General features: G+C 50.6%; 1 protein-coding gene across 1 annotated transcript in view; it reads left to right on the top strand.

The window, feature by feature from the left end:
* Window positions 1–3,246: 3,246 nt before the first annotated feature.
* LOC144753492 (solute carrier family 2, facilitated glucose transporter member 9-like) overlaps window positions 3,247–27,183 on the top strand; it is a 349,607-nt gene continuing 325,670 nt past the window's right edge. The window contains exon 1 of the mRNA XM_078641162.1: window positions 3,247–3,299. Coding sequence (XP_078497288.1) covers window positions 3,270–3,299 — 30 coding nt within the window. The 5' untranslated portion in view covers window positions 3,247–3,269. The remainder of the gene's footprint in view (window positions 3,300–27,183) is intronic.

Here is a 27,183-nt window from a genome sequence, read left to right as displayed (position 1 = left end):
TTATTGCTAAATGAGCTATACGTGATGTCAGCATCGCCCATCATTACAACATGGATCTGTTTTATTGGTAAAATAAAGATGTTTCTAGTTTGTTTGCCAGGATTAGATTATTTTTTAACTGACTGCACAAGAAATGAATCAGTAACCAAATATAAGTTTAATTTCTTATAAAAGATCTGGAGCTTAAATTGTTGACCGTGGATCCAGTAGACTTAGGTTTCAATCCAGACTCTCTCCATTGACTACATTGTGTAATGTAATCTTGGGCAAATCTGTTAATCTTCATTAATATGAATCATATCTGAAAAGTATGAAGAAGATGCAGAATAAACAGAATTGCTCCACTCCCCTGGGTACCTTGTGGCATACCTGGATGTTTAGTGTGACACACAACACCACACCATACCACACCACACAATTCAACACCACCCAGCATAATTAGACTCCACATAATACCACTCAACGCACCATGATTCAACTCCACATATTTACACTCTACTCAATATCACATAAATAAAGCACACTACATCACATACCAACAATCCCCATAACCACACTCCACACCATGCCATATAATTCCAATCAATATATTTTCACTCAACGCCTTATGTTATCTTCTGTTAACCTGATTTGTAAAGCGCACAGCTACTCAACAGGCTACGGGCAACAAACCAAGGAACCTAGATTGACTGCCTTCAGTTTCCTCTTGAAGGCAGCATGATTACTGACCAGGCGGAGGTCAGTTGAAAGTTTGTTCCAGTTGAGTGGCCCAGAGTAAGAAAAGGTTCTCCCGCCTACTCTAAGACGATTGAACCGGGCACTCTTGCAAGGCGCAGAGAGGATGAACAAAGGGTACATGCTGGAATGTATTTGCTGATCTTCTCTCTGAGGGATACCACACCTGCATCGTGCAAGTCCTTATGCATTAAGACCATGGCCTTAAAAATAATCCTCTTTTTTATAGGGAGCCAGTGGAGGGCCCTCAGGTGAAAGGACATGTGAGACCAGGGTGGGAGTCTGAGCAGCAGTACAGCCTCCGAATTCTGCACCACCTGGAGTCTATTGAGAAGAAAATCAGGGAGACCGAGGTAGAGGGCATTCCAATAATCCAGTCTCATCATGATCAGAGCCTGAACAACCTTTCTGCCTGCAGACTGAGACAGGAGAGGTCAAAAAGAAAAAATTGAATGCAGAGAGTGCTGAAGCAGTATCCCTCTAGAGCTTGCATCTGTGGTTGGAAAGAAAGGGTACTGTCAATTTAAATACCTAGGTTCTTCACAGAGTTTTGGAGTGGACCAGGCTGAGGCACATCGCTCAGCCAGCAGGCTCTCACCAGATTGTGGGGGACATCGCCGAAGACCACGATCTGTTTTATCCGGATGGCACCTTATTTGGTGCCAGTCCGACCATTGAGACACCATGAGATGAGTTCCCCATCCAGTTTACTACCCTGCTCACAGGTGAAGAGTAGCTGTGTGTCATCCGCCATACAATTCCACACCACACAATTCAACTCCACACATTTCCATTCCACGCCTCATAATTCGACAACAAACCACATAATTCAACTCAATAACAACATTAAATAACAGACCACATACAATTCACACCAAAGAATTCCACATCATGACACAAAATTCAACAGCACACCACATAATTAAACTCCCCCACATTCCATTCCACAACACAAAATACCATTTCACATAATTACACTCCGACACACAATCCCACTCCACATAATTCCATAAAACTCAATACCACATAATCCCACTAAATCCAGGCCATATAATTACTAACCACATAATTCCACTGCACACCATACCACATAATTCCACTACACACAACCACTCTACATCAAACAATTCAACACCAGTTCAAATCCAACCCACATAATTCCACTCCACACAACAATATATGGGTAAAATGCATTGTCATTTACGCCAATAGCTCTAAACCTCGCAAAAACAAGATCTATTTCTTTGCTAATGCTTGTCTTCTTTGAATTCTGGGACTTTTAGTCCTGTTTCACAATGGAATAAAGAAGACTACAAGTCCCAGAATTCAAAGAAAAATCACCTGGTTCAGAGCCGCTCAATACCCATAGCTCTAGGAAACTTAACACAACTGTTAAAAAAAAACAAACACATCACCATAGTCTCGCTAACCATCTTCTTTTTTTTCATAATGCAGGTATGAGGCGCATTATCTACCTCCCAAAATACAGTCTTACATTTGCAGAGATCCTATGGTAGGAGGCAGTTGTTCAGTCAGTCCAAGGCTTATAGCTCACACAACTTTGCATTCGGATACCTGTAGTTTTAAATTACAATATGTAGTAGACCTCAGGCAGGAAAATTCAAAGTGACTTGAGTTACCAGTAACTGGAAAGAACAATAACTTTAGAAAGCGGGGTTTTATTTTTATCCGTGGTTTGCTTACTTACTGTCATCCTTCTAGGTAATGTAAGGCCCTTCGGCTTTGCACAATATGTATGTGAAGCGCTCTGATACCTACGGGTCTAGCAAGCGCTATACAAAACGTTACAAATAAAATAAATAAATAAATTCCACCTTTCCCGTGGTGTGATGGTTTCGTAACTGTTTGATGGCCTCCGATTGAGCACAGTCTCTTTGGCAGAACACTCTAAAGGCGCCAGTCTATTGCCCCTCACTCCGCGCGCGCAAACACTTGTATCCAAGCCAAAATCTTACTCTTGAGCAGTGTTGCCCCCTACCGGCGTCCAGCGAAGCTTGAGTGGGGCAAACCGGTTCCAATAGTAAAACGGTTGCCAAATCAGAAGCAGCTGAATACGCGAGACACCTGGGCCCGCAGCCAGCAGCCATCAGTACTTACATAATCGGGATTTAGTTATGACACAAAAAGCCGTGTGTTTACACTCGGATGAGAGTAAAAGTAGTGAAGCTAAGGTGATCACCACGGGGTACAGAGACCTGTTCTCTCTTTCCGCCACCAGTTTCCATTCTAGGCCCCCTCCCTCCTTCAGAGAGGGCACGTGACTCCACCCTGCCTCCAGGCACTTATAACGAGGGTTGACCTCTTCTGTCGAAGCGGCAGCCTCCTCCTCCTCCTCCTTTGAGTCTCGAGACACCGGAATTCTGCCTGATCTAATGTGGCCATAAAAAGTGTTTGCCAAACATGCGAAAGATTTTTTTACCAGAATTCGAGCGTTCTTCCAGCATCCCGGTCCTGCTGCGTTCGTTCTCCCGTCTTTCTCTTTCAGCCGGCGGTTGTCGTCTCTGCTTCTAGAGATGGAGGGGAAGCCCAGGGAAATGACTGGGGTAAGTACTGCTTAAATTCACAGCGCCTACAAGCAAACAGCGCCATAGTTTTGACTTTTCTCTAACTTTGCTTGGAATACCACAGTCTGTTGCTTGAATGTTATTTTTCCCGATAAACAAACATTTTACTAGAGTGTTTTGTGTGTGTGTGCGTGTGTGTGTGTTTATTATTTTAGTAATCGGCTTCTCAGGTTGTTTCCAGTACAGCAAAATCAGGGTTGCATTAATTAAAGAGACTGTTGAATGGGAAGTTCGTGTCAAGTTTGTTTGATTATTTAAAGAAGACCCGCAGAGAATATTTCACTAATTTGGCTGTTGCTTGTATTTTTTGGACTGTGACCGTCAGTGACCATTAAAAGATAATCTCTAATTTAAATCATTGGCTTCAAGTAACACAAGTTAATACACAAGACACTAAATTTAAGGCACATCTAAAATGCCTGGATTTCTTTTTTCAATGGGCAATGCACAGCAACTTACGAGAGATTGTCGGTATGCAATGGAAAATGTAATTGACAACTTTTGTGCAGGAAAAAGCATTAAAGCCTCAATAATCAATTGGCGCTTGTTTTAAAAAAAATGTATTGATTGGATGCTGGTGCGTGAATAATATTAATGCCCCTTTTTACATTAAGTGAAAAGAAGAAAATGCAGCTCTCCGAGCCCATTTCCTATATGGCCCACTCTTTTCTTTCACCAGCAGCCTGCCTCTTTGCTGAAGTAGTTAAATCCAGGGCAGAAGTCAGAGGTGGACGGAGTCCTCCCACTATATTTAGAGAGGTCTCCATCCCCTGTAGCGAAGGATGAGAAAGTGTTTGTGTGTCACCTTGTGGCAGGTCACAGCTTCCGCTCGCGTCTTCAGAACTATGGTGTCTCGAACTTGAAATGTGTCTTGGCCCAACCAGAGGCCGTATCTAGGGCCGCCGCCCCTCCCTCCATAGTAGACATATTTATATGCAGGGCTCAGATTTGGTGAAAGAATTATGAGGAGAGGCAGGAGTGCAGATGGTCCTTCAGTTCTACGCTTCCTCGTTTATGTAATTGCAAATAATAGTTGTTGGGGGCTTGTGAAATGAAGGTGCTGGAGGAATCGGAAGCCCTCTCGAGACTACTAGATAAATGTACTGCGGTGAGACACGAGTTCACCATGCCAACATAGGACTGTGGCCAGAGCAATCTTGTGGGCGAAGAGTAGAAGACACTGCTTTCCTCTAGGGTCATTGGGAGAATAGATTTTAAGAATGCTGTCTTTCTGCTCACCATCTGTAGCCTTCTCTTTCTGTCACCCACCTCCCCTCTCTCTCCACTATGACTGTCTTTTTTCCTTTCACTATCTCATCACCATCTCTTTCCCATCTCTTCATCCAGCTCTTCCTATCTCCTGCTGTCTTTCTGTCTCTCCTTCTCTGCTTACTTAATTACTTCTACTCTGCATCTGGTACCTCTGGTGAGGTACTACCCTTCCTCAACCAAGGGAGTGAGCTTGATCTAAGCAAGACCAGTTAATTTGAGAAGGAATGTGGGTGAATGTCTTGATTAATAGACAAGCAGATCAGAATATATAGGGAGATAAACGTGTGTTATACTAAACTTCTCCTCTAAGTACCTTGATGATATGGTTTATGATGCTGTTTACCTTTACCTATTTGCGGTCACCTTAGTTATAATGATGGTGCATCTGTTTCAAGTGCTGTTGCATCCTCGGCTCATTTCAGTTGGATGCTATACCAAAGGTCTTAGTAATATGCTTTTCCCTTATGCATCACTAAGGCCAACACCCAAGCAGTTCAGTCACATGAAAGCATTGAACCTCATCCTAGGTGTGACTACTCTCTTCCAATTAAACTTGGCACAATTAAACAACTTGACCATATACTATGACCCATCTTCTTAAGATGACGTGCCCAGTGTAGATTCAGCACAAGATTGGCTATTGGGTTTGGCTTGGATATAGCTACAAGCATGGATTGCAGATTGTGAGGTCAGTTGTTGTCTGCTATTATACTGTAGCAGTGAAAATGAAATTTTTGTCAATGCCTTGGCATCACTCAGGAAAGGAGTCCCTTCCCTATTTGTCCAACATATCCAGGTCTCCAGAGACCAGATCAAATGGTGTTCTGCGGTCTCGCTAACGTCTTTTGGGTTTTCATAGATCTGAGGGAAGAGAGGAATAGGGGCCATACCCTGGCACCAGCAACCAGTCTTCACATTCAGCCACAGTTCTGTATGCCCCCAGACCTGGCAGGAAATTACTTTCTGTGCTGACAGCAGCTCAGCCAAAACTGCTGTCAGCCTGGCCAATGCTTTTTTGCATGTACATTGAAAAGAGACCATAGACAGTCAGGTGGGGAGACTGAACCCCCTCACAAGAAGGTAATGGGGGAGGGAGCCAGGATGCCAGACATATTTGAAAAAATATTTGGTTAGGAAGAGGGAATGATGTAAACAGATGGTTAACAGCAAAGGTAGCCAACACAAAAGGTGTGTGTTTGTGTTTTTTTTTTTTTTAAATTACTTTTTTAAATATTTATGTGGCACTGGGGGAAGTTGTTGCCAATGGTGGTAGGGTACTAGGTGCTATATTAATTTTGTTAAGGTAGGAGGAATGGCTAGAGTGTGGTGAAGATAGACTGCAGAATACAAGGGAAATAAATGTGCAATCTACTGGTTTGGGGTAGGTGGCACTATGTGTCAAAGTCTCTCTCGAGTCGTCTACTACTGTGCACCCTATCATAAACAAATTGCTCTTCATTCTTGTTGTCTATGATTCCACTTGAATCCCCTTGATGGAAAGTGCTGGAAATGGTCCTTTTTGCAGGGTTATCCCCAAACTTTTCACTTTTTCCTCCTATTTTTCCCTGACCTGTGTGTGTTGGTTTTAGGACTCTGGGCACTTTACCACTGCTAATCAGTGTCAAAGTGCATATGTTCTCTGTGTAAATTGTGTTATGGATTGGTGTTTCCATGATTTGGATATTTGATTTACCTGTTAGCCTCTAGTAAAGTGCACTGCGTGTGCCAGGGCCCGTGAATCGAATGCTACTCGGGGGGGGGGGGGGCCTGCAGAACTAGTTGTGCCACCGCCGTGAGTAGCCCGGAAAACTGTAACTCAGACATGCCATTGCTGAGTCTGCGTGCAGTTGGTAACTGCCATGTTGATGTGGCCAGTGCACACACTGGCCTGTCCCTGACCTTCGCTTTTCTTATGTTAGACACCCCTCAGGTGGGCCCAAGGTACCCCTGTGGGCAGGGTGCAGTGCATGTGAAAGGTAGGACATGCCCTGGTGTGTGTGGCATATCCTAATAGTAAATTACAGCCAATTTTGTTTTTTTCGCTATTGCAAGGCTACCAGTTCCCCATAGGATAGAATGGGAGGTTTGTTTATAACAGCTTATAAACATAACTGGCCCCGGGAACTATGTAAGAAAATATAATTTAGTATGCCTGAACTCAGAATCTAAAGATACATCTTTTAGTGAAGGTGACTTTTACATTCTGTGTTTGAAAATACCACTTTTAGAAAGTGGGTATTTTCTTGCTCAGTCATCCAGTATGCCTCTGCTGGAATGTGGATTGCCTGTCTGGGTTTTTGATGACAGAAGCCTGGGGGGCTGGAGGGGCTCCAGATGGCCTAGGTCGGTCAGGAAAGGGCTGATTAGACCTGGGCTGCGATGGGGGAAGGGGGAGAGATTTCCTTGCACCTCAAAGGGCCTGGTCTGCCTCCGACAATGCCGTCTCCACCTCCTGCCAGGAAATTGCACCAGAGAAGGCAGAACTGGTTCTAGCCGGGCACGGACACCCTCTTCCTGAAAGATCAAAGGATTTTTAGATACAAATACTGGGTCCCAGACCCCTGAACTTTTAGAACTCATCTGGATCAAGAAGACTGCCAAGAAGGAGAGCCGGAGAAACTGCGTAAAGGAACAACTGCTTTGCTGGGTGCTTTTGCTGGGCTGACCTGTACTGTCTGCTTCTACCTTGGGCAGTGAAATGCCTGGAATGGACTTTCTGCAACCTAATTTGTGAGTCTCTCCAAAGGCTTGAGATAGAGCTTGCCCCCTGTTCACGAAGTCTCAGGAACAGCAAAGACTTTAAGTTCTTCGACCCGCAGCACTGGGGACTGTGTGTTTTGTGCTGCAACCCGAAGAACACCAACTCAACGATGTCTACGACACCACTGCTGACTCCGTGTCCTAAACACACCGCAGAGGGCACCGCAGAGGGCACCGCCGCAACGCCGCACTGCAACCCTGGTCTCACCGGCGACGCTGCCACCGAGCCGCTGCTTGCACCGTGACCGGTGGGCTCTGCACCACCTCGCTTCATGACGAAGCTTTGGCACCGCAACCCTGGTCTCACCGACAATGCCTGTTGATGCTGCCACCGAGCCGCTGCTTGCACCGCACCTGTGGGCACCACACTCCGCCTCGCTTCAAGCCAAAGCTTTGGCACCGCAGTGAGCACTGCCAAGATCTAAGTCGACAGACTGTGAGGCACAAAAAGGACAGAAAGGGTTATGAAAAAAAAATGAATCACCAATGATCTCAACAAGATGAGTGCTCCCAGGTAATGGGCCGCTACTTCATTGCACCACTGATGGTGTGGTTGCTGACTTCCACACGGGAACAGAAGACTATCTCACAGTATCGGTCCCAACTGCAACAGGTGCCTCAGTCTGTTGACTTGGATCTTCTTGCCAGCTGTACCTCGCTCTCTCCTTTTCCTCACCGTATCCGCTGGTCTTGGCAGGCAGGCTACTGGTGTACCAGGCACAAAGCATGTATTCTTGGTTCATGGGCAATGACCCTTCACCCATATATGAGATTGCAACACCTTGATCCTGATTCCAGTAGCAAGAAGTCTTGGTGATCTTACATTTCATGATGAGGCGGTGATGTTCAACAAAGTTTGGGGCACTGGCTTCCAACTTTATACTCAGACACACATGATTTTGTGTCTGACCTTTGGAGTTCATGTTGGGGGTGTTGATGCCTTTGAAATGCTTCCTCCTCTGCCCTGCCCTTTGTCAAAGGGACAGTCTTCCACAGGAGACGTGGCTCTAATTCCGAGTAACCCACAACACAGGCCAAGGGAGTAACCAGGGATCATCCCGGGCTGCCAACCTTCACTGAAATATGCCCCCTAAAAGTTCAAAGGACTAAGCTGCCTTCTCTATCAGATTCCCTGGTATTACGACCCTTCTCAACCCCACCATCTCCCTGACAATGATCCCAGGCACCACTGCCCAGTATTTCTTCCTGGAATCAAACAGCCCCTTGATTTGCAGCGATATGTCCTGCCCCTCTCCCTTCAGTGTGTGTGTGTGTATGTCCCTCATCGCCGCTCTCAGAAATGTCAGCAGTACACCTCTCTTCTCTGAGGGTTGCAGTCCTCTCCAGGCCATGGGTTTCCAAAATGAAACCCACGGGCCTACATCTTCATGTCATGTACCATCTGCAGGTACGCACATGCAACCCAGCACACACTCAAGAATCGCGTTATGTCATATTGATTTGTATGGCGCACTAATCACCCGACAGGGTACCCAGGTGCATGGGTAGGTGTGTAGGTTTGTAGGCCCCAAGGTGCTTATACAAAGAGCCAAGTCTTCAGCTTCTTGCAGAAATCAAAAAGTGAGGAGATGACTCTGTGTTGCGGGAGATCATTCCATGTCTTGGGTGCAATGTAGGAGATTGAGTGACCTCCAGTTTTTCTTTAGCAGATACAAGGAATGTGTGCAAGTGAGGCAGAGAGTAGGTGCCTGGTGGGTTAGTGAAAGTACGCAGCTGTTCAGGTATTCTGGTCCTGCATTGTCTAGGGCTTCGTATGTGTGCGTGAGAAGGTTGAACTGACTGCGTTTGTGAATGGGGAGCCAGTGAAGCTTCCTTAGGTGTGTGGTTGTGATGTGGGAGTTAGAGTATGAATATTGCAGCAGTGTTGTGGATGGTCTGGAGTCTGTGTAGGATTTGTTTGGAGATTCTGCCATAGAGAGTGCTGCCGTAGTGCAGCCTGGTGGTGGTGAGGTGCTTTGTGTGATGGTCCATCTGGTGTTCCGAGGCAATCATTTGAAGATTTTTCTCAGCAAACGTAGGATGCATAAGCAGGAGGTGCTCATTGCACTAACTTGAGCTGGTCTTCTAGGATGATCCATTGATTTCCTGCACGGTCTATGGGTGTTGGTCCTAGCGCCGACGGGCACCAGGTGAGACCCAAAGGGAGGTCTTGTTGCCAAAGATCAGTACTTCCGTCTTGTCGGAGTTGAGCTGCATGCAGTTGGTTCACATCCAGTCTGCTACCATGGTCAAGAAGTTGGTGAAGTTGGTTCTGGCAGTGAATGTGTTGTCCATCAGGGAGAGTATGAGTTGGGGGTCATTGGCGTAGGAGAGGATGGTGATGTCTTGTAATTGAATGATATTGGCGAGCGGTGTCATGTATACGCTGAAAAGGGTGAAGCTGAGGGAAAATCCCTGCGGGACTCTACATATCAATTTCTTGGTCTCTGATGTAAAGGGTGACTGCTTAACCCTTTGGGTTCTACCTGTGAGGAAGGAACAGATCCATTTGAGAGCAGATCTTTGTATGCCAATCTAGTGAATTTTTCTGATGAGGGTGTTATGAGAGACCGTGTCGAAGTCTGCAAAGAAGTTGAGCAGGATGAGGGTTGCTGTTTCGCCTTGGTACAGGAAGATTAGAATGTCATTGTGGCCGCAATGAGTGTTTCAGTACTGTGGTGCTTTCGGAATCCTGATTGAGTGTTGTCTAGAAGATGATGAAGTTCTAGGTGGGTTGTGAATTGCTTGTTGCTGGCCTTCTCAATCATGTTGGCTGGATCGGGAAGCTGGGAGATAGGTCAGAAGTTGATTCGGGTCAGCTGTGGGCTTCTTTAGGAGAGCATTAATTTGTGCAAGTTTCCTTTCATCCTGGAAAGTGGTGGACTTAATGGAGATGTTGATGATGGGGGTGAGAGTGGTGCTGATTGGTGATATTCCTAGGTTGTAGATGTGGTGTGGGCATGGGTCAGTTGAGTGGATGGTCTGCATGATTGCAGCTTGGTCGTTCTCATGAGGGTTGTCGATTCAGTCAGGTGGCCTTCATGGTTTGTGATGGGTAGGCTATCAATTTCTTTTGGATTGGGGTGCGAATTTGCTGTAGATATTTGTGACCACCCATCCAACTTATTTCACAGCAAAATTGCTGGGAGGCAGCGATTTTGGTGACTGGCTTAGGGTGATGTGAAATCTTTAACAATCGAAGATCTCGTAGCTGTTGGACTTCCTTCAATGCAGTCCACTAGTGCTTTTTTTGGTGTCTTATTTGCTGGTGATAGCGTCTTAAGTGCAGACTTGTAGGTAGTTCTATCCGTGGTGTTGAGGCTGGTTCTCATTTCCTTCCTAGCTGTTTAGTGTTTGAGGTCTTCTGTTACCAGCTGGCCTGCTCGAAGGATGTACTATTCTTGTTCGGTGCGAGGGAGTCCTGGCGGTTGTTGATGTCCTTGTCGAGGTTGTCTGTGGGGCTAGGTTGATCCTTGCTGGGGGCGCTGAGCCAGTCTGCTTCTGCAATTTCACTGCAGCTTGTAAATCTGAACCTGGTAGGGGCTTGAGGTGTGTTTATTTCGAACTGGATGATGGAGTGGTCAGTCCACATGAGTGGTCAGCCCATATGAGTGGTGTGGCGTAGTTGTCTTTGATGCTGTCGCTTGTGTTGAAGATCGGGTCCAGTTTGTCTGGCGGTGTGTGTTGGTTCTGGGACGAGTTTGGTGAGTCTGATGTTAAAGCTTTCGAGAAGTGCTGTAGATGAGGGGTTGTTTTGGTCTTCCTGATAAAAGCTGAGATCACCAATGAGAATCTAAGCTCTGCAGTCCATGTTGAGAGGAGTGATGAGGTTGGTAAAGGTGGCTCATAGTCTGTGTGGTCAGTAGGCAAGGGTTCAGTTCAGAGTAAAATGTTCTGAGATTTGCAGCTTGAAGTGCAGGTGTACAGTGAATTGGGTGAGGTTCTCTGTGGTTGTTGTGCATTTAATAGGTTCCTTGTAGATTATATTGAGTCCTCCTGGCTAATGAAGTTGGTCCTGTCTAACGAACTTGTAGCCCACAGGGATTTCCATGGTGATGGTGAGGGCTGATGAGGGGTTGGGCCAGGTCTCTCTGATAGGATGTCAGGTGTGCCGCTACTCGGCAGGTCCCATATTTTGGTTGTGTTTCCTGACTGATTGTGTATTGCGGAGCATGTGTGTGAGTGGGTGTTGACGTGCAGCTTTGCTGCGGTGTAGGGTGTGGTGTAGTTGCTTGTGTGGCATTTGTGTTTGAAAGGTGTGTTGAGGGTGTTATTAGTATTTGTTTGGAGGGTGTGTGTGCTAGAGAAATGGCAGCGGGTGCAGGTAAAAGCTCCTACTGTGGAGTGAGACATTGCAACAGTTGGGGAACGGGGTCGGGTGACTTCAGGACTGCACTGTGCGGTGATTTGACCAGGGTTGCTGGTGCTGGGTGCAGACCTGTGCAAACGCCATTAAGTTGGTCCTGGGAGGGGAGAAGTGTATGGTTCTTTGGTCCTTTGGTGTCATTTCATGTGCTGATGGAAAATGAAGTCTTTTGCTTGGCTTCTTTTTTTAAAGACCGTTTTGAAGGAAATCCAGTAACCTTGGATTGAGTTGAGCAATAGATATGCTGTCTGATACTGCACACAATCCTTGGGTGTGTTAAGTACACAGCCACAGAACTTTACAGAGGTGTGCCAGTAGATCCATCTCCTGTTACACAGGTAAAAAGGCATGTTCATATCACTCATTCTACTGAACACAAACATGAATGTGTTGCTGCTACCGTTCTTGTGTCAGTTAAATCCAGCTAAGGGCAGAAGCCTACTGTCTTCACAAGGGTAGCACATGGTGCACCCCTCCAAGTCTAAAGAGCCTATATTACTAAAAGACAGGCGGAGGTCGTGGCACACAAGTATGATCCATGTTCACCCATGACCAAAAATCAGTATTAGGGATCCAGATATCTTTGCAGCTGGAGAACTCGGGCAGGGTGCAGATCTGTCGGGGTGCAGATCTGTCGGTATGCAGGGGCTTTTCCATCCCCACAGCTATTGTTTGCCATAAATCTCTAAATCTTTAACGTAACATGACATGTACTCTTTAAAGTGGGGCTAGGTTGATCCTTGCTGGGGGCGCTGAGCCAGTCTGCTTCTGCAATTTCACTGCAGCTTGTAAATCTGAACCTGGTAGGGGCTTGAGGTGTGTTTATTTCGAACTGGATGATGGAGTGGTCAGTCCACATGAGTGGTCAGCCCATATGAGTGGTGTGGCGTAGTTGTCTTTGATGCTGTCGCTTGTGTTGAAGATCGGGTCCAGTTTGTCTGGCGGTGTGTGTTGGTTCTGGGACGAGTTTGGTGAGTCTGATGTTAAAGCTTTCGAGAAGTGCTGTAGATGAGGGGTTGTTTTGGTCTTCCTGATAAAAGCTGAGATCACCAATGAGAATCTAAGCTCTGCAGTCCATGTTGAGAGGAGTGATGAGGTTGGTAAAGGTGGCTCATAGTCTGTGTGGTCAGTAGGCAAGGGTTCAGTTCAGAGTAAAATGTTCTGAGATTTGCAGCTTGAAGTGCAGGTGTACAGTGAATTGGGTGAGGTTCTCTGTGGTTGTTGTGCATTTAATAGGTTCCTTGTAGATTATATTGAGTCCTCCTGGCTAATGAAGTTGGTCCTGTCTAACGAACTTGTAGCCCACAGGGATTTCCATGGTGATGGTGAGGGCTGATGAGGGGTTGGGCCAGGTCTCTCTGATAGGATGTCAGGTGTGCCGCTACTCGGCAGGTCCCATATTTTGGTTGTGTTTCCTGACTGATTGTGTATTGCGGAGCATGTGTGTGAGTGGGTGTTGACGTGCAGCTTTGCTGCGGTGTAGGGTGTGGTGTAGTTGCTTGTGTGGCATTTGTGTTTGAAAGGTGTGTTGAGGGTGTTATTAGTATTTGTTTGGAGGGTGTGTGTGCTAGAGAAATGGCAGCGGGTGCAGGTAAAAGCTCCTACTGTGGAGTGAGACATTGCAACAGTTGGGGAACGGGGTCGGGTGACTTCAGGACTGCACTGTGCGGTGATTTGACCAGGGTTGCTGGTGCTGGGTGCAGACCTGTGCAAACGCCATTAAGTTGGTCCTGGGAGGGGAGAAGTGTATGGTTCTTTGGTCCTTTGGTGTCATTTCATGTGCTGATGGAAAATGAAGTCTTTTGCTTGGCTTCTTTTTTTAAAGACCGTTTTGAAGGAAATCCAGTAACCTTGGATTGAGTTGAGCAATAGATATGCTGTCTGATACTGCACACAATCCTTGGGTGTGCTAAGTACACAGCCACAGAACTTTACAGAGGTGTGCCAGTAGATCCATCTCCTGTTACACAGGTAAAAAGGCATGTTCATATCACTCATTCTACTGAACACAAACATGAATGTGTTGCTGCTACCGTTCTTGTGTCAGTTAAATCCAGCTAAGGGCAGAAGCCTACTGTCTTCACAAGGGTAGCACATGGTGCACCCCTCCAAGTCTAAAGAGCCTATATTACTAAAAGACAGGCGGAGGTCGTGGCACACAAGTATGATCCATGTTCACCCATGACCAAAAATCAGTATTAGGGATCCAGATATCTTTGCAGCTGGAGAACTCGGGCAGGGTGCAGATCTGTCGGGGTGCAGATCTGTCGGTATGCAGGGGCTTTTCCATCCCCACAGCTATTGTTTGCCATAAATCTCTAAATCTTTAACGTAACATGACATGTACTCTTTAAATCCCTCCCTCCTTACCTCCCTTTTTGTGTGTGTAAAGTTCACTCATCTGTTATTTAATGTTCAGCTACATAATGTTAAGGTCCTGAGAAAGAGACATAAAAAAATAAGTCGCAAAACTCGAGGTGGCCAAATTAGTGAGTCTTCTTGTTTCCAAAGTAATGGATATTGGATTTTTACATCAAAATGTTGAACTATATTGTAATTAATCAGTTGCCTGGCAGATTACCAGCCATCTCACCTAACGCTGTGGCAGCTGAGCTCTCAAGCAGCCTGCCTCTCTCTGGGATGGCGATTTATGGGTTCAATCTTAATGATGAGGGTTGGGTAGAAAACGAAGAGGTAATCCAGTTACTTAACAGGAATTTCCATTACACCAAGTGGTATGCTTTCTCACCACAGTGCTTATGGTCTTCCCTTCCCTTGGCTCCTCACGCAGAACTCTCAACCTGCCCAGTTCCGTTCGTGAATAACTCATCTAGTCTGAGTTTTTTTTTCGTTTCATGCTGTGATTTGTAATCCTATTAAATCTCTTATAAAACCCGGTGCACAAATCCCAGAATTAAAAGGAAATACTTGCACTGGACTTACCACTCATGTATGTTCCTCGGAAACTAACAGTTCTGCTCATGTCTAGTAACGGAGTGTTTTTTTGTGTGTTTTTTTTTTTAGGTTGCAACGTTATTGCTTGCCTGACAGGTCAGTCAACCTTAGCACAGTCCTTGCAGCTGTGTAATGCCACTTTCGGCACAGACTTCCGCAGTAGGGGCTGGCTGGGAATGGGAGTGGAGGGGGGATGGGGGTCGCTGGGGGACGGGAGGGGGGCGGGCAGGAATTACAAAAGAAACCACTTGCTGAGGGACATCTTAAGGATTCTGGGGGCCCTGGGCCAAAAGGATTTTGGGGGCCCCTGTTTGGAACTGCTTTGAATGTATGATTCAATGTCAGCTCTGTTATTCCCTCTTTGGTCAATACTGTGTTCAGATCTAAAATTCAAGGATATTGAATTGTGTTGTCAATATTTGTTAGAAAGGCGATCCCGGGGGAGGCAGAAGATGTCTGACTGACCACCCCTAGGTCCACCCCTCCGTCGAGAAGTGGCCGAGCGTTAGCGAGAGGCCTCCTGGGTGAGGGTCCTCTCCTAGGTTCATGCAGCAGAGTAATCACACCACTACAAATGGACACCACACAAGAGAATAAGTTCTTAGGCTTTTATCAAGAATAAAAGGTTGCTTGTCTTCAGCGATATGATGTACAGACAGATCGGGGGATCTGTAAAGTCTCGTAATTAAGGGACAGGGTAGCGGGACAGTCTCAGTACTGCGGAAGGAAGGATACCCTGTGCACAGCTCTCAATCCTCGAGCCGGGGGGTTCCGAGAGGTTGGGCCGCGGCAGCGCCAGCAGGCTCCAAAGATGGTTCATCTAAGATGGACCGCGGCAGCGCCAGCAGGTTCCAAAGATGGTTCAGCTAAGATGGACCGCGGCAACGACAGCAGGCTCCAACGATGGTTCAGCTAAGATGGACCGCGGCAGCGCCAGCAGGCTCCAAAGATGGTTCAGCTAAGGTGGACCGCGGCAGCGCCAGCAGGCTCCAAGGCGGTTGCAGGTTTCAGGGAAAGGAGTTCGTCTCGGGGTCAGCCGCGACAGCATCAGCAGGGCTCTTGACTCCAGGATACAACTGCTGTCCTACTCCCGGGCTGGCCCAGATATAGGACTGGAGTCCTTTGATGTCCGGACCCTCTCGCCTGGGGGTCAGAGGGGCCGGGATGATGGTGTCCAGACACCCAGCAGGGGGGTGGAGCCAGCACCCAGGGAGGCCGGAGGGCGATCGATACCAGGCGTCCGGGGACGGCTGGAGGGCCATCGAAACTCCCCTCCTCTTGGATCCGTTGAGTGGCCACTCTGCCACCCGGGGGGATCTTGGTGCTTCGATGTCGGGGCTTCGCTGGGGCCTTGGCCGGGGCCGTGGCCACGGCCACGTGCTCGGGACGTGATGGGCTCAAGATGGAGTCGGGCGAGGCCTCGTGCTAGTGACGTGATGAGCCCAAGATGGGGTCGGGCCTGTCGGGGTGGTCCGGAGTGGTAGCCGGACTGGCAGGGTTGGGGGCGTGCAGGGTCCGCCATGTTCCAGCGGAGCCGTGGTGTGTCAGGGGGGTCGCTCTCGCCGGTAGTTCGTGTAGGGTCGGGCCAAGGGGGCGCCCGTGGCCCGATGGAGGGCCGATGTCGTCCTGGGCCCGCCATGCGGGGAGGGGTAGGACCACGCCATGAGGCCGGGTCCAACACGCGTCCCCCCCCAGCTGAAGGCAGGGGAGAGTCACCCATCTTCTTGGGGGTTCTCCTCGCCGAGGCGGAAGAACCGGGACAGGCCATCAGCATTGGCGTGGTCGTTGCCAGGGCGATGCTCCACAGTGAAGTCCATCCCTTGGAGGGAGATGGACCATCGTAGTAGCTTCGGCTTCTCGCCCCGCATCTGCATCAGCCACTGCAGGGGCCGGTGGTCGGTCTGTACCCGGAAGTGGGTGCCAAAGAGGTAGGGCCGGAGTTTCTTTAAGGCCCACACGACGGCGAAGGCTTCCCTCTCAATGGTGCTCCATCGTTGTTCCCTAGCCAGCAGGCGCCGACTAATGAAGGCCACGGGAAGGTCAATTCCCTCAGGGTTTACTTGTGAGAGGACCGCCCCAATGCCGTGCTCTGAGGCGTCTGTTTGAACCACAAACTCTCGGCTGTAGTCGGGGGGCTTGGAGCACAGGGGCGGTGCACATGGCAGTCTTTAGTGTTTCGAAGGCTGCTTGGCATTCTGAGGTCCAGCGTACCTTTTTGTGGTAGTTTCTTGGAGGTCAGTTCTGTGAGGGGCCCCACAATGCTTCCATAGTTTTTTATGAAGCGCCGATAATATCCTGTGAGCCCCAGGAAGGCTCGGACGGCGGTCTGGGTGACCGGGGGCTCCCAGGTCCGGATGGCGTCAATCTTTGGCTGGAGGGGAGCCACCTGGCCGCTCCCGACTTGGTGTCCCAGATAGGTCACGGACCCTTAGCCTATTTGACACTTGCTGGCTTTTATTGTCAGTCCGGCCCGTCGGAGGGCCGTCAGGACCTCCCAAAGGTGCGTCAGGTGCTCGTCCCAGTGGAGGCTGTACACCGCAATATCGTCCAGATATGCGGCACTGAACTCTTCTAGCCCTGCCAGCACTCTATTCACTAGTCTCTGGAAGGTGGCCGGGGCGTTTTTCATGCCGAAGGGCATCACCTTGAAATGGTAGTGGCCATCAGGGGTCGAGAAGGCAGATCGCTCTTGGGCACCAGGGGTGCGGCCGATCTGCCAATACCCAGCCGTGAAGTCGAAGGTGCTGAGATACTTGGCGGCCCCCAGGCGATCGATCAGTTCATCCGCCCGGGGGATGGGATGGGCGTCGGTCCGGGTGACGGCATTCAGCCCCCGGTAGTCGACGCAGAACCGGTGCTCCGGGGGTGCGCCGGGTGGGCGGCTTTAGGGACCAGGACAACGGGACTGGCCCAGGGACTGTCGGAGGGTTCGACTACCCCCAGAGCTAGCATCTTGGCAACTTCGGACTGAATGCAGGTCCGAACTCGGTCGGGAACTCGAAAAGCTCGGTGTCGTACAGGCGGGTTGTCCCCAGTGTCTACATCGTGGACACACCACCGGGTGACTCCGGGAGTGAGGGAGAATAGGTCTGCAAACTGCCCCAGCAGCTTCCGGCAGTCCTGGTGCTGTTCTTGGGTCAGGGTGGAAGAGAGGGTGACCCCTTCGACGGAGCCTTCTTTCTCGGTGGTGCTCAGGAGGTCCGGTAGGGGCTCGGAGTCGTCTTCAGCTCCGTCATCGGTAGCCAACAGGAGGCTCAGTTCTGTGCGGGCAAAGTGAGGTTTGAGCCGGTTGGCGTGTAGGACCCGGAGGGGGTTCCGGGGGACTCCATGTCCACCAAGTAAGTGACGGGGCTCTTGCGCTCCACCACTTTGAAGGGCCCCGTCCATTTGTCCTGGAGGGCACAAGGTTCGACCGGGGACATGACCCAGACCTGCTGGCCCGGCTCGAACTCGATGGGCGAGGCGTTCTGGTAATACCAGCGTTTCATCTCCTCCTGACTGGCCTCAAGGTTGGCCTCGGCAAGTTCCCGGAACTTCCGAGTCTGGTTGCGGAGGGTCAGGAGGTACCGGTAGACGTCCGGGGGTGCATCTTGGACAGCCGTCTCCCAGCCTTCTTTGACCAGGCTGAGGGGACCTCGGACAGGATGCCCATACAACAGTTCGAAGGGGCTGAACCCCAGGGATTTCTGGGGCACCTCTCGATAGGCGAACAGGAGGCAGGGCAGTAGGACATCCCATCTGCGGCGCAGCGGCTCTTCTAAGCCCTTGATCATACCCTTCAATGTTCGGTTAAACCGCTCTACAAGTCAATTCCCTTGGGGGTGATACGGGGTGGTGAACTTATATGTGACCCCGCACTGTTGCCACAGGGACCGCATATATTTAGATATAAAGTTGGTGCCCCGATCACTCACGACCTCTCGGGGAAAGCCGACTCTGGAGAAGATCCCCATTAGCGCTCGACCCACCACGGGGCCGTGATGGTGCAGAGGGGGATGGCTTCCGGATAGCGGGTGGCATGGTCCACCAGGACGAGGATGAAGCGGTGCCGCTGAGAGGTGCGGGGGTTCAGGGGCCCCACGATGTCGATCCCCACTCGCTCGAAGGGGGTGGTGACCACGGGAAAAGGCTGGAGCGGGGCTTTGATTTTCCCCCCGCTCTTCCCGCTGGCTTGACACGTCGGGCAGGTTCGGCTTTGATTGTCCACGTTGTTGCGCATTTTCGGCCAGTAAAAGTGGGTCACCAGGCAGCTGTAGGTCTTGTCCTGCCCTAGGTGCCCGGCGAGGGGCACATCATGTGCCAGGTTCAAGAGAAAGTCTCGGAATCGGAGGGGGACGACCAGCACCCGGCTGGCTCCCAGCTCGGCAATCTTCTGCTCGCTGTAGAGGAGGTCGTGGTCCCAATAGACCCAGTGGGACCCCGAGGGGTCTCCGGCGGCTTGAGTGGCGGCTTTTTGACGGATTCCCTCGAGGGAGGGACATGTTTTCTGCTCCTGCCGGAACTGTTCGCGGGTGGGGCCACCTTCTTGGCGCCATTGAGCTAGTTCCGGAAGGTGGCCGAGCTCGGTGATGTCTTCATGGTTGGGCCCCTGGGGCCTTGGTTCCTGGTTGGCGTCCTCGGGGACGGCGGGCGGCGGAGGTGCGGGCCACTCCGGTTCTTCAGGCGGGGGTTCTTCGTTCTGGGTGGAGGCCCGGGCGGTCATGGAACGAGTGGTTGCACAGACCCACTCGGGAAGGACGAGCATCCCCAGATGCTCTCTCCGCTCGACGTGGGCCCAGGGGGAACTTTCCAGGTCGTTTCCGAGAAGGCAGTCCACGGGGGCATCGTCCCGGACAGTCACTTTCAGCATGCCCGACACCCCTCCCCACTCGAAGGGAATGAGGGCCATCTGGCACAAGCTCTCGGAGTTGTCCGCCGACCGTACTGGGCACAGGATGTTGGGCAGGATTTGTTCAGGGGTCACTAAATGGCAGCGGACCGCCGTCACGCTGGCTCCAGTGTCACGGAGGGCTTCGGCCCGGTGTCCATTAATGGTGACCCACTGGCGGTACTTCTGTGTGTTTCCTGGGATCGGGGCTCGGGGGATCATGTCTCTTTTGCCCAGGCATACCAAGGACATAGCGGCGGGCTCCCACTCGGCCTGCTCGGGGACTTCCTCCTCTTCCTTGCCTCCTTCACCCAGGGTGGCGGCCATGATCTGGCAGTTTGGAGGGCCGGTGGTGCCGGGTCGCTGGTTCATCGGGCAGAGAGGGTCATTAGCATAGTGACCCAGCCGCTGGCATCTGTGGCAAGTAACGTTCGGACGGGGCCCCGGTCGTGCTGGAGGGGCCCCTCTTTGGCCTAGGGCTGGCGACGTGGAGGTAGGGGACGACCCCGTGGGGGCGTCTCGGCCCCTGCTCTGGCCTCCTCTGCCGCCTCGTGGTCGGTGATTCCCCGGGGATCCCCGGCCGTAGTCTCCCATCGGACTCCGGGGGACTCGGGTGCTCACCCATCTATCAGCCTCCACAGCGAGTTTTCGTGGCTCTGTCAGTTTGCTGTCGAGGAGATGCTGCCGGAGTTCGATGAAGCAGTTGTTGGAAAGATGTTCCCATATAATGAGGTCGACCAACTGCTGGAAGGTGGTGACCTGACTGCCTTTGATCCACCCCTCGAAGGCTCTGTTATAAAAGTTCACGTATTCCACCCAGGTGGTACCGGGGATTTTTTTACAGTCTCGGAATCGCTGCCAGTACATTTCGGGGGTGAGTCCGTAGCGAGTGAGGAGGGCGGTTTTCATGTGTTCGTACAAGGTCATCTCGGCATCGGGAAGCTCTAGCAGAGCGTCCCTCCCTTCGTTGACGAACTTCCCCCACAAGCCGGCGCCCCAGTCCTTGAGGGGTACTCGATGGGCGGTCATGGCTACTTCATAGGCTTTCAACCACTGTTGGATGTCGTCGTTCTTATAGTACTCCTTGACGACATCCTTGGGTATGTGCACCTTCGTGTCCACAGGAGGGGGTGAGGTCTTGCCCCCGGAGGCGCTGGCCTCATTTGTCTTGGCCTTGATCTCTAGTTCCTTTAAGCCACGCTCATGCTCGTACGTGAGTTTCTTTTCTTCAAGTTCTTTGTCTTCGTTTCTCTTCCAGGTCTCCTTCTAGCCGTAGTTGTTCGAGGGCTATTTTTTTCTCTGCTAGCTGTAGTTCTCCGTCTAGCCGGAGTCGGGCTAGTTCTAGTTCGTGCAGCCTGTTCCTCTCTCATTCTCGGGCGTCTTCGTGGGAGAGGCCCGTGTCTAGGTTTGCGGGTCTTTCCCCCGCTGGGGACACGTTGGTCTCTGGGCGTCCGTTCGGGCCCGGGTTATCTTCATTCTGGGGTGGCGTGTCTCCGGCTTCCACCCATGCTTGCAAGGCCAATGTGAAATCTTCCTTGGTGCTTAGGCCAGTGGTAGCGATGCCCAGATCTTTGCAGAATTGTTTCAACTCCTTATGACTGTACTCTTCCATTTTCTCTTTCCGGAATTCTGCAGTCGGTCTTGTTTCTTGGGTAGTCATGCTTGCGGTGTGTTTTTCTCGGTAGCGGTTGACTCACTCTCTGTACGAATTGCGTTGGCTCGGATCCCACCGCCTGCCACCAATGTTAGAAAGGCGATCCCGGGGGAGGCAGAAGATGTCTGACTGACCACCCCTAGGTCCACCCCTCCGTCGAGAAGTGGCCGAGCGTTAGCGAGAGGCCTCCTGGGTGAGGGTCCTCTCCTAGGTTCGTACAGCAGAGTAATCACACCACTACAAATGGACACCACACAAGAGAATAAGTTCTTAGGCTTTTATCAAGAATAAAAGGTTGCTTGTCTTCAGCGATATGATGTACAGACAGATCGGGGGATCTGTAAAGTCTCGTAATTAAGGGACAGGGTAGCGGGACAGTCTCAGTACTGCGGAAGGAAGGGATATCCTGCGCACAGCTCTCAATCCTCGAGCCGGGGGGTTCCGAGAGGTTGGGCCGCGGCAGCGCCAGCAGGCTCCAAAGATGGGTCAGCTAAGATGGACCGCGGCAGCGCCAGCAGGTTCCAAAGATGGTTCAGCTAAGATGGACCGCGGCAACGCCAGCAGGCTCCAAAGATGGTTCAGGTAAGATGGACCGCGGCAGCGCCAGCAGGCTCCAAAGATGGTTCAGCTAAGGTGGACCGTGGCAGCGCCAGCAGGCTCCAAGGCGGTTGCAGGTTTCAGGGAAAGGAGTTCGTCTCGGGGTCAGCCGCGACAGCGTCAGCAGGGCTCTTGACTCCAGGATACAACTGCTGTCCTACTCCGGGGCTGGCCCAGATATAGGACTGGAGTCCTTTGATGTCCGGACCCTCTCGCCTGGGGGTCAGAGGGGCCGGGATGATGGTGTCCAGACACCCAGCAGGGGGGTGGAGCCAGCGCCCAGGGAGGCCGGAGGGCGATCGATACCAGGCGTCCGGGGACGGCTGGAGGGCCATCGAAACTCCCCTCCTCTTGGATCCGTTGAGTGCCCACTTTGCCACCCGGGGGGATCTTGGTGCCTCGATGTCGGGGCTTCGCTGGGGCCTTGGCCGGGGCCGTGGCCACGTGCTCGGGACGTGATGGGCTCAAGATGGGGTCGGGCCTGTCGGGGTGGTCCGGAGTGGTAGCCGGACCGGCAGGGTTGGGGGCGTGCAGGGTCCGCCATGTTCCAGGGGAGGAGAGCCGTGGTGTGTCAGGGGGGTTGCTCTCGCCGGTAGTTCGTGTAGGGTCGGGCCAAGGGGGCGCCCGTGGCCCGATGGAGGGCCGATGTCGTCCTGGGCCCGCCATGCGGGGAGGGGTAGGACCACGACATGAGGCCGGGTCCAACAATATTGCACCACAGCGGCAGCTCAACAATATAACTGCAAATAATCTTTGTGACCACCTCCCTTTACTCATAAGTGAGGTCCTTTGCTCCAAAATAAGCTTTTTTTTTTTTAATGGATGTTGCATGAAACGTAAACACAACATTTCGCTGCAAAATGTGTGTAATCTATTCTAGCGCATCACTCACATTAACGACAAGCATTTACAATGCAATGGTTTCGCCTTTGGAAAAGTTAGAGCTATTGGCATTGTAAATGACAAAATTTGTATTTATGTGTTGGTTTTGAAAACAGATAAATAAATGGCATTGTCATTTACATTGCCATTAGCTTAATCTCTGCAGTCCCTAGCACTCCATAGCACTCCATAGCACTCCCTAGTCACTCTGCACTCCCTAGCACTCCCTAGTCACTCAGCACTCCCTAGTCACTCAGCACTCCCTAGTCACTCAGCACTCCCTAGTCACTCTGCACTCCCTAGCACTCTGCACTCCCTAGCACTCTGCACTCCCTAGCACTCTGCACTCCCTAGCACTCTGCACTCCCTAGCACTCTGCACTCCCTAGCACTCTGCACTCCCTAGCACTCTGCACTCCCTAGCACTCTGCACTCCCTAGCACTCTGCACTCCCTAGCACTCTGCACTCCCTAGCACTCTGCACTCCCTAGCACTCTAAACTCCCTTGCACTCCCTAGCAGTCTCTAGCACTCTGCACTCCCTTGCACTCTGCACTCCCTTGCACTCCCTAGCAGTCCCTAGCACTCTGCACTCTGCACTCCCTTGCACTCTGCACTCCCTTGCACTCTGCACTCCCCTCTGCACTCTGCACTCTGTGCTAGAAAGTGTATCCTGGTCTAAGACCACTTTACTGACTGCCACAGGTCTGATGGACACCTAGCAAACGTTATAGATGGCAAGTGGTCCATGCAACGTGTCAGCAGCCCCCAGTCCTGACTTTTTATCTTCATCCCTTTGCATTCTGGAGTTTGTGGTTTAACTTTTTAAAGCTTTAAATAATCCGAGCTTGCTAATTTATATACCTCCAAGTCTTTTCTCCCTCCAGGGGGTGTGAAGAAGTGGTTTGGGTTTTGGAGGGTGAATCCATATTAATCACTGGTGATTGGAACTATTTTGTCAGGTAAGAGGTTTTCAGGTCCTGTGAACCTGTTAAAGCCTTTAATGGCATTTAGCTTGTTTACAGGATGAAGATGACTGCAAGGGTGAGTTGAGACATGTAGGACAGTGTTGCCTAAAAAGAGGAATGACTGAACTTACCTCCCACACTCGTGGCCACTTACCAGCTCTGTAATCGCATGGAAAGCTTTTAAATTTTGGAGAATACAGGTATGCAAAATTAATAAAGCACAAAATACTGCCAGGCATAAATCTGAGTAGGGAAGCCAATGTAGAGTGGTCTGCCCTCTTTACAAAACTACAGAAACCCACAATGAACTGCCAATCTGGTATATTGGCGGTGGGGATACATTATTCCTTGAAACCCAGGTCCTTTAAGCATGAGTGTCAAGTGGAACGTGTAATGCGCGACACCATCCTGACATATGAGCAACCTGCGTGTCACAATCTGGAGCTTGTCATTGCCTTGTTAACTTCTCTGAGTTGGCTCACCCACCCAAGCATGCAACTGTGACCTCATGGGCAGGCTGTGACCTTTGAACTGTTCTGCACTAGATACCCCTTTGCTTAATTCGTACGTTGACTCACACGCAATAAAGAATTTCACTTTAGGAACACACGTATACATTGGCCATCGTTGTGTGTTATATTAAATGACCGGCAGATATGCCTCAGCCTGGCCCAATTACAATAGCAGCTTTAGGGCTTCTGTGAAAGCAGAGCTGTGGGACCGGTCGAGGCACACGGGGAGGCCCAGTTCACGTTACCACCGAAACCTTTTCTTCACTTATCAGCAAATGTCCCCGTGGCAAGAAGCGTTGAGGCTTGTCTTGAAAGAATCCAGTGTAAGAGCAGAGAGGAATGTGTCACAGGCGTGGTGAGAAGTGCAGCAGTCTGCTGGGTTGGAGAAAGTACATTTTGTAAGCCCTGCTGTCTGTCATTCAACGAGGGAGCGGCTGCCTGCGCGCCAACCGGCTAGACCAGAGCCCCTCGTCTCCTCACAGGCACGCAAGGGGCAGGTCTTCAGCCTGCGTTTTCAAAAGTGAGGGTCTTTTGCATGCAGGGTTGGATACGGATCAGAAATTGGACCGGAAACCCTTAACAATAGGTTTTTTTAAGTGGCCAAAACACTGCTTCAATGTTATAAAAAGAAGGGGGATGGGGGTTCTCTAAAACAGGCATGGTTTCTTAATTCATTAAATGGATATGTTGCCAGTACTCTTTGTGCACGGATTAGTTCATAATGGTGAACCACACCGATTGGAAGTGGGGGCCACCTGCTCAGGCCCACTGTTCAATTTGCATACGGTAATGGGCGAGCTCAGTGAGAGAGCCGGAATGACCCTCCCCCTAACAGAAGCCCATCTGCCTGGGAAAGGCCGCTCAACCTCCCACTGGCGGCATCTGAGACAGCCCAAATTGGCCACCACCCTGGCCGAAAGGCAGCTTATGGCTTTATCTCACTCTGGCTTTACCTGTTGTTTTGCATTTATCTCAGACACCAGCCCATTCCAGAGTGCCTGCCTTACCAATCGCCTCGGTTTTACAAGTGAGCTGTGGGAAAACATTTTTTTTTCTTCCAGTTTTATTCAGCACAAACTCGACCCAAAAGTATTGGAGCGCTTTCCATCAGCACCAGTTACATTAGTACACAAGAACACTTTTATTTTGTAGGCATCACGGGAAAATTAAAATGATTTGCCCAGATCACAGGGCCTCGAACCCACGCCAAAACTCGAACCCTTTTCCCTAGTTGCAAGGTTTGCAGCTCTGGACATAACGCACATCTCTCACCAGGGACCGACGGGAGCAGAAAACAAGCATTTACAATGCAATGGTTTTGCCTTTGTTAAAGTTAGAGCTATTGGCATTGCTCTTGACATTATTTTTATTTATGTTTTTTTTAACATAAATAAATGGCATTGTCATTTACAATGCCACTAGCTTTATCTCTCGCAAATGACACACACAAACACACACAGAGCCCCCCCACACACACACAGAGAGCCCCCCACACACACAGCCACACAAAGCCCCCCACACACACAGCCACACAAAGCTTCCTACACACACAGCCACACAGAGCCCTCCACACACACCCACACAGCACAAGCGGGCAACAGGGGCACACGGAGGCACAAGCAAACCACTTCATAAAGATATACTGAACTCTAGCTACAAACTTTAATAGAGCCACCCGCGACCAACTGCATCAAAGAGATTAAATACAACCCAGCGTCCAAGGCAACCAATTTCTACGTACTGCAGATTTAATCCACAGCATCAAATAAAGCAGGTTCTCTCCCATGTCCAAGTTGAAAACCTTATTACAAGCCAGCAATGAGACAGTACAATTTAAGAGAACACTGAAATTTACCTGCAACCAAATTTCAGGAAACCATAGCTAAATAGTTTAATTCGGTAGCAGCAGATACAAAATAGCATGGCCAGTCTAGCACTGTACCTCAGGATACATGTAGGTCTCACACTATAAATTTGAGGGATTCTGTCCCCCTTGGACACGGCCGGCATGGTGCTGGTGGGGAACGACGGAGACGGCAGCGGGGCTAGGGCTGTGGAACGGGGCCGGGAAGCAGCGGAGGAAGATGAGGGAGGCAGGGGGGCGGGGTTACAGCAGAACGCGCAGAGCTTCTGAGAACTGTGACAGGAACTACACAAACCAGATTGCACATATGGACGTGGATACGCGCCACCGCTATAACCATGTTAGAGTCAGGCAAATGCTTTCTAGTTTGTCATTTTCTCCGTTAGTATTAGGGCGTGACCAATTAAACTGACAACCCGGCAGTTTTACCGCCTGACCTTGAGATGGCAGCCATCGACGATAGCTTGCACAGGCACCAGAAGAATGTTTATATAGAACAAAGAAACTTGCAAATGCCTTCCATCAGCGAGGCCAACCCAAAGCAACGACCGCGTTCCCGGCCAATCAGACACATTAACAGGAGGATGCATACCTCGCACTAGGCTCGCCAAGCGCTTCGAAACGCGGCCTCGGTTGAAATGCCCCAAACGCCAGCGTCTACACCACCCGGCCCGCTCTCCCTCCCAATGTCCCAAAAAACCTCCGCTCCTCGTCTCCTCCCGCCATCGCAGAACACCCGCAAGCAGACCCCCGAGCACAGCACTCACCGCAAACTGAGGGAAAAAAGGCAGCCAATCACCGCGCAGGTCGCCCGGCGAGCCTCCCGCAGCCTGAACCAATGGTAGCGCGGCTCCCGGGTGACGTCAGCGGTTGTTCCCTCGGCTTCTCCGCGGCCCCGGGGCTGCGGCGGTGATTTTCACGGGCAAAACGGCTGTGCACACGACGGCCGGAGCAGGAAGGCGGGCATCAGGAAACAAGCGGGAGGGGGCGGGAAAGGGGGGTGGAGAGACGCAGAAGTGCCGGCAATGCCGGACCAGATTCGGGGGCGTTCCCGGCTTTCGGCTGACGTCGCGTGACGTCGGCAAAAGCCAAAGAATCTCGGGAACGCCCCCGAATCTGGTCCGGCATTGACGGACAGGCCCCTCGTCCAATGGCTATGCTCCATTTA

The sequence above is a fragment of the Lissotriton helveticus genome, chromosome 5_1, assembly GCF_964261635.1.
Source record: "Lissotriton helveticus chromosome 5_1, aLisHel1.1, whole genome shotgun sequence".
In the NCBI taxonomy this organism is placed as follows: domain Eukaryota; kingdom Metazoa; phylum Chordata; class Amphibia; order Caudata; family Salamandridae; genus Lissotriton; species Lissotriton helveticus.
The sequence above is the reverse complement of the archived record's forward strand: the minus strand, read 5'-3'. Positions and strand labels throughout refer to the sequence as shown.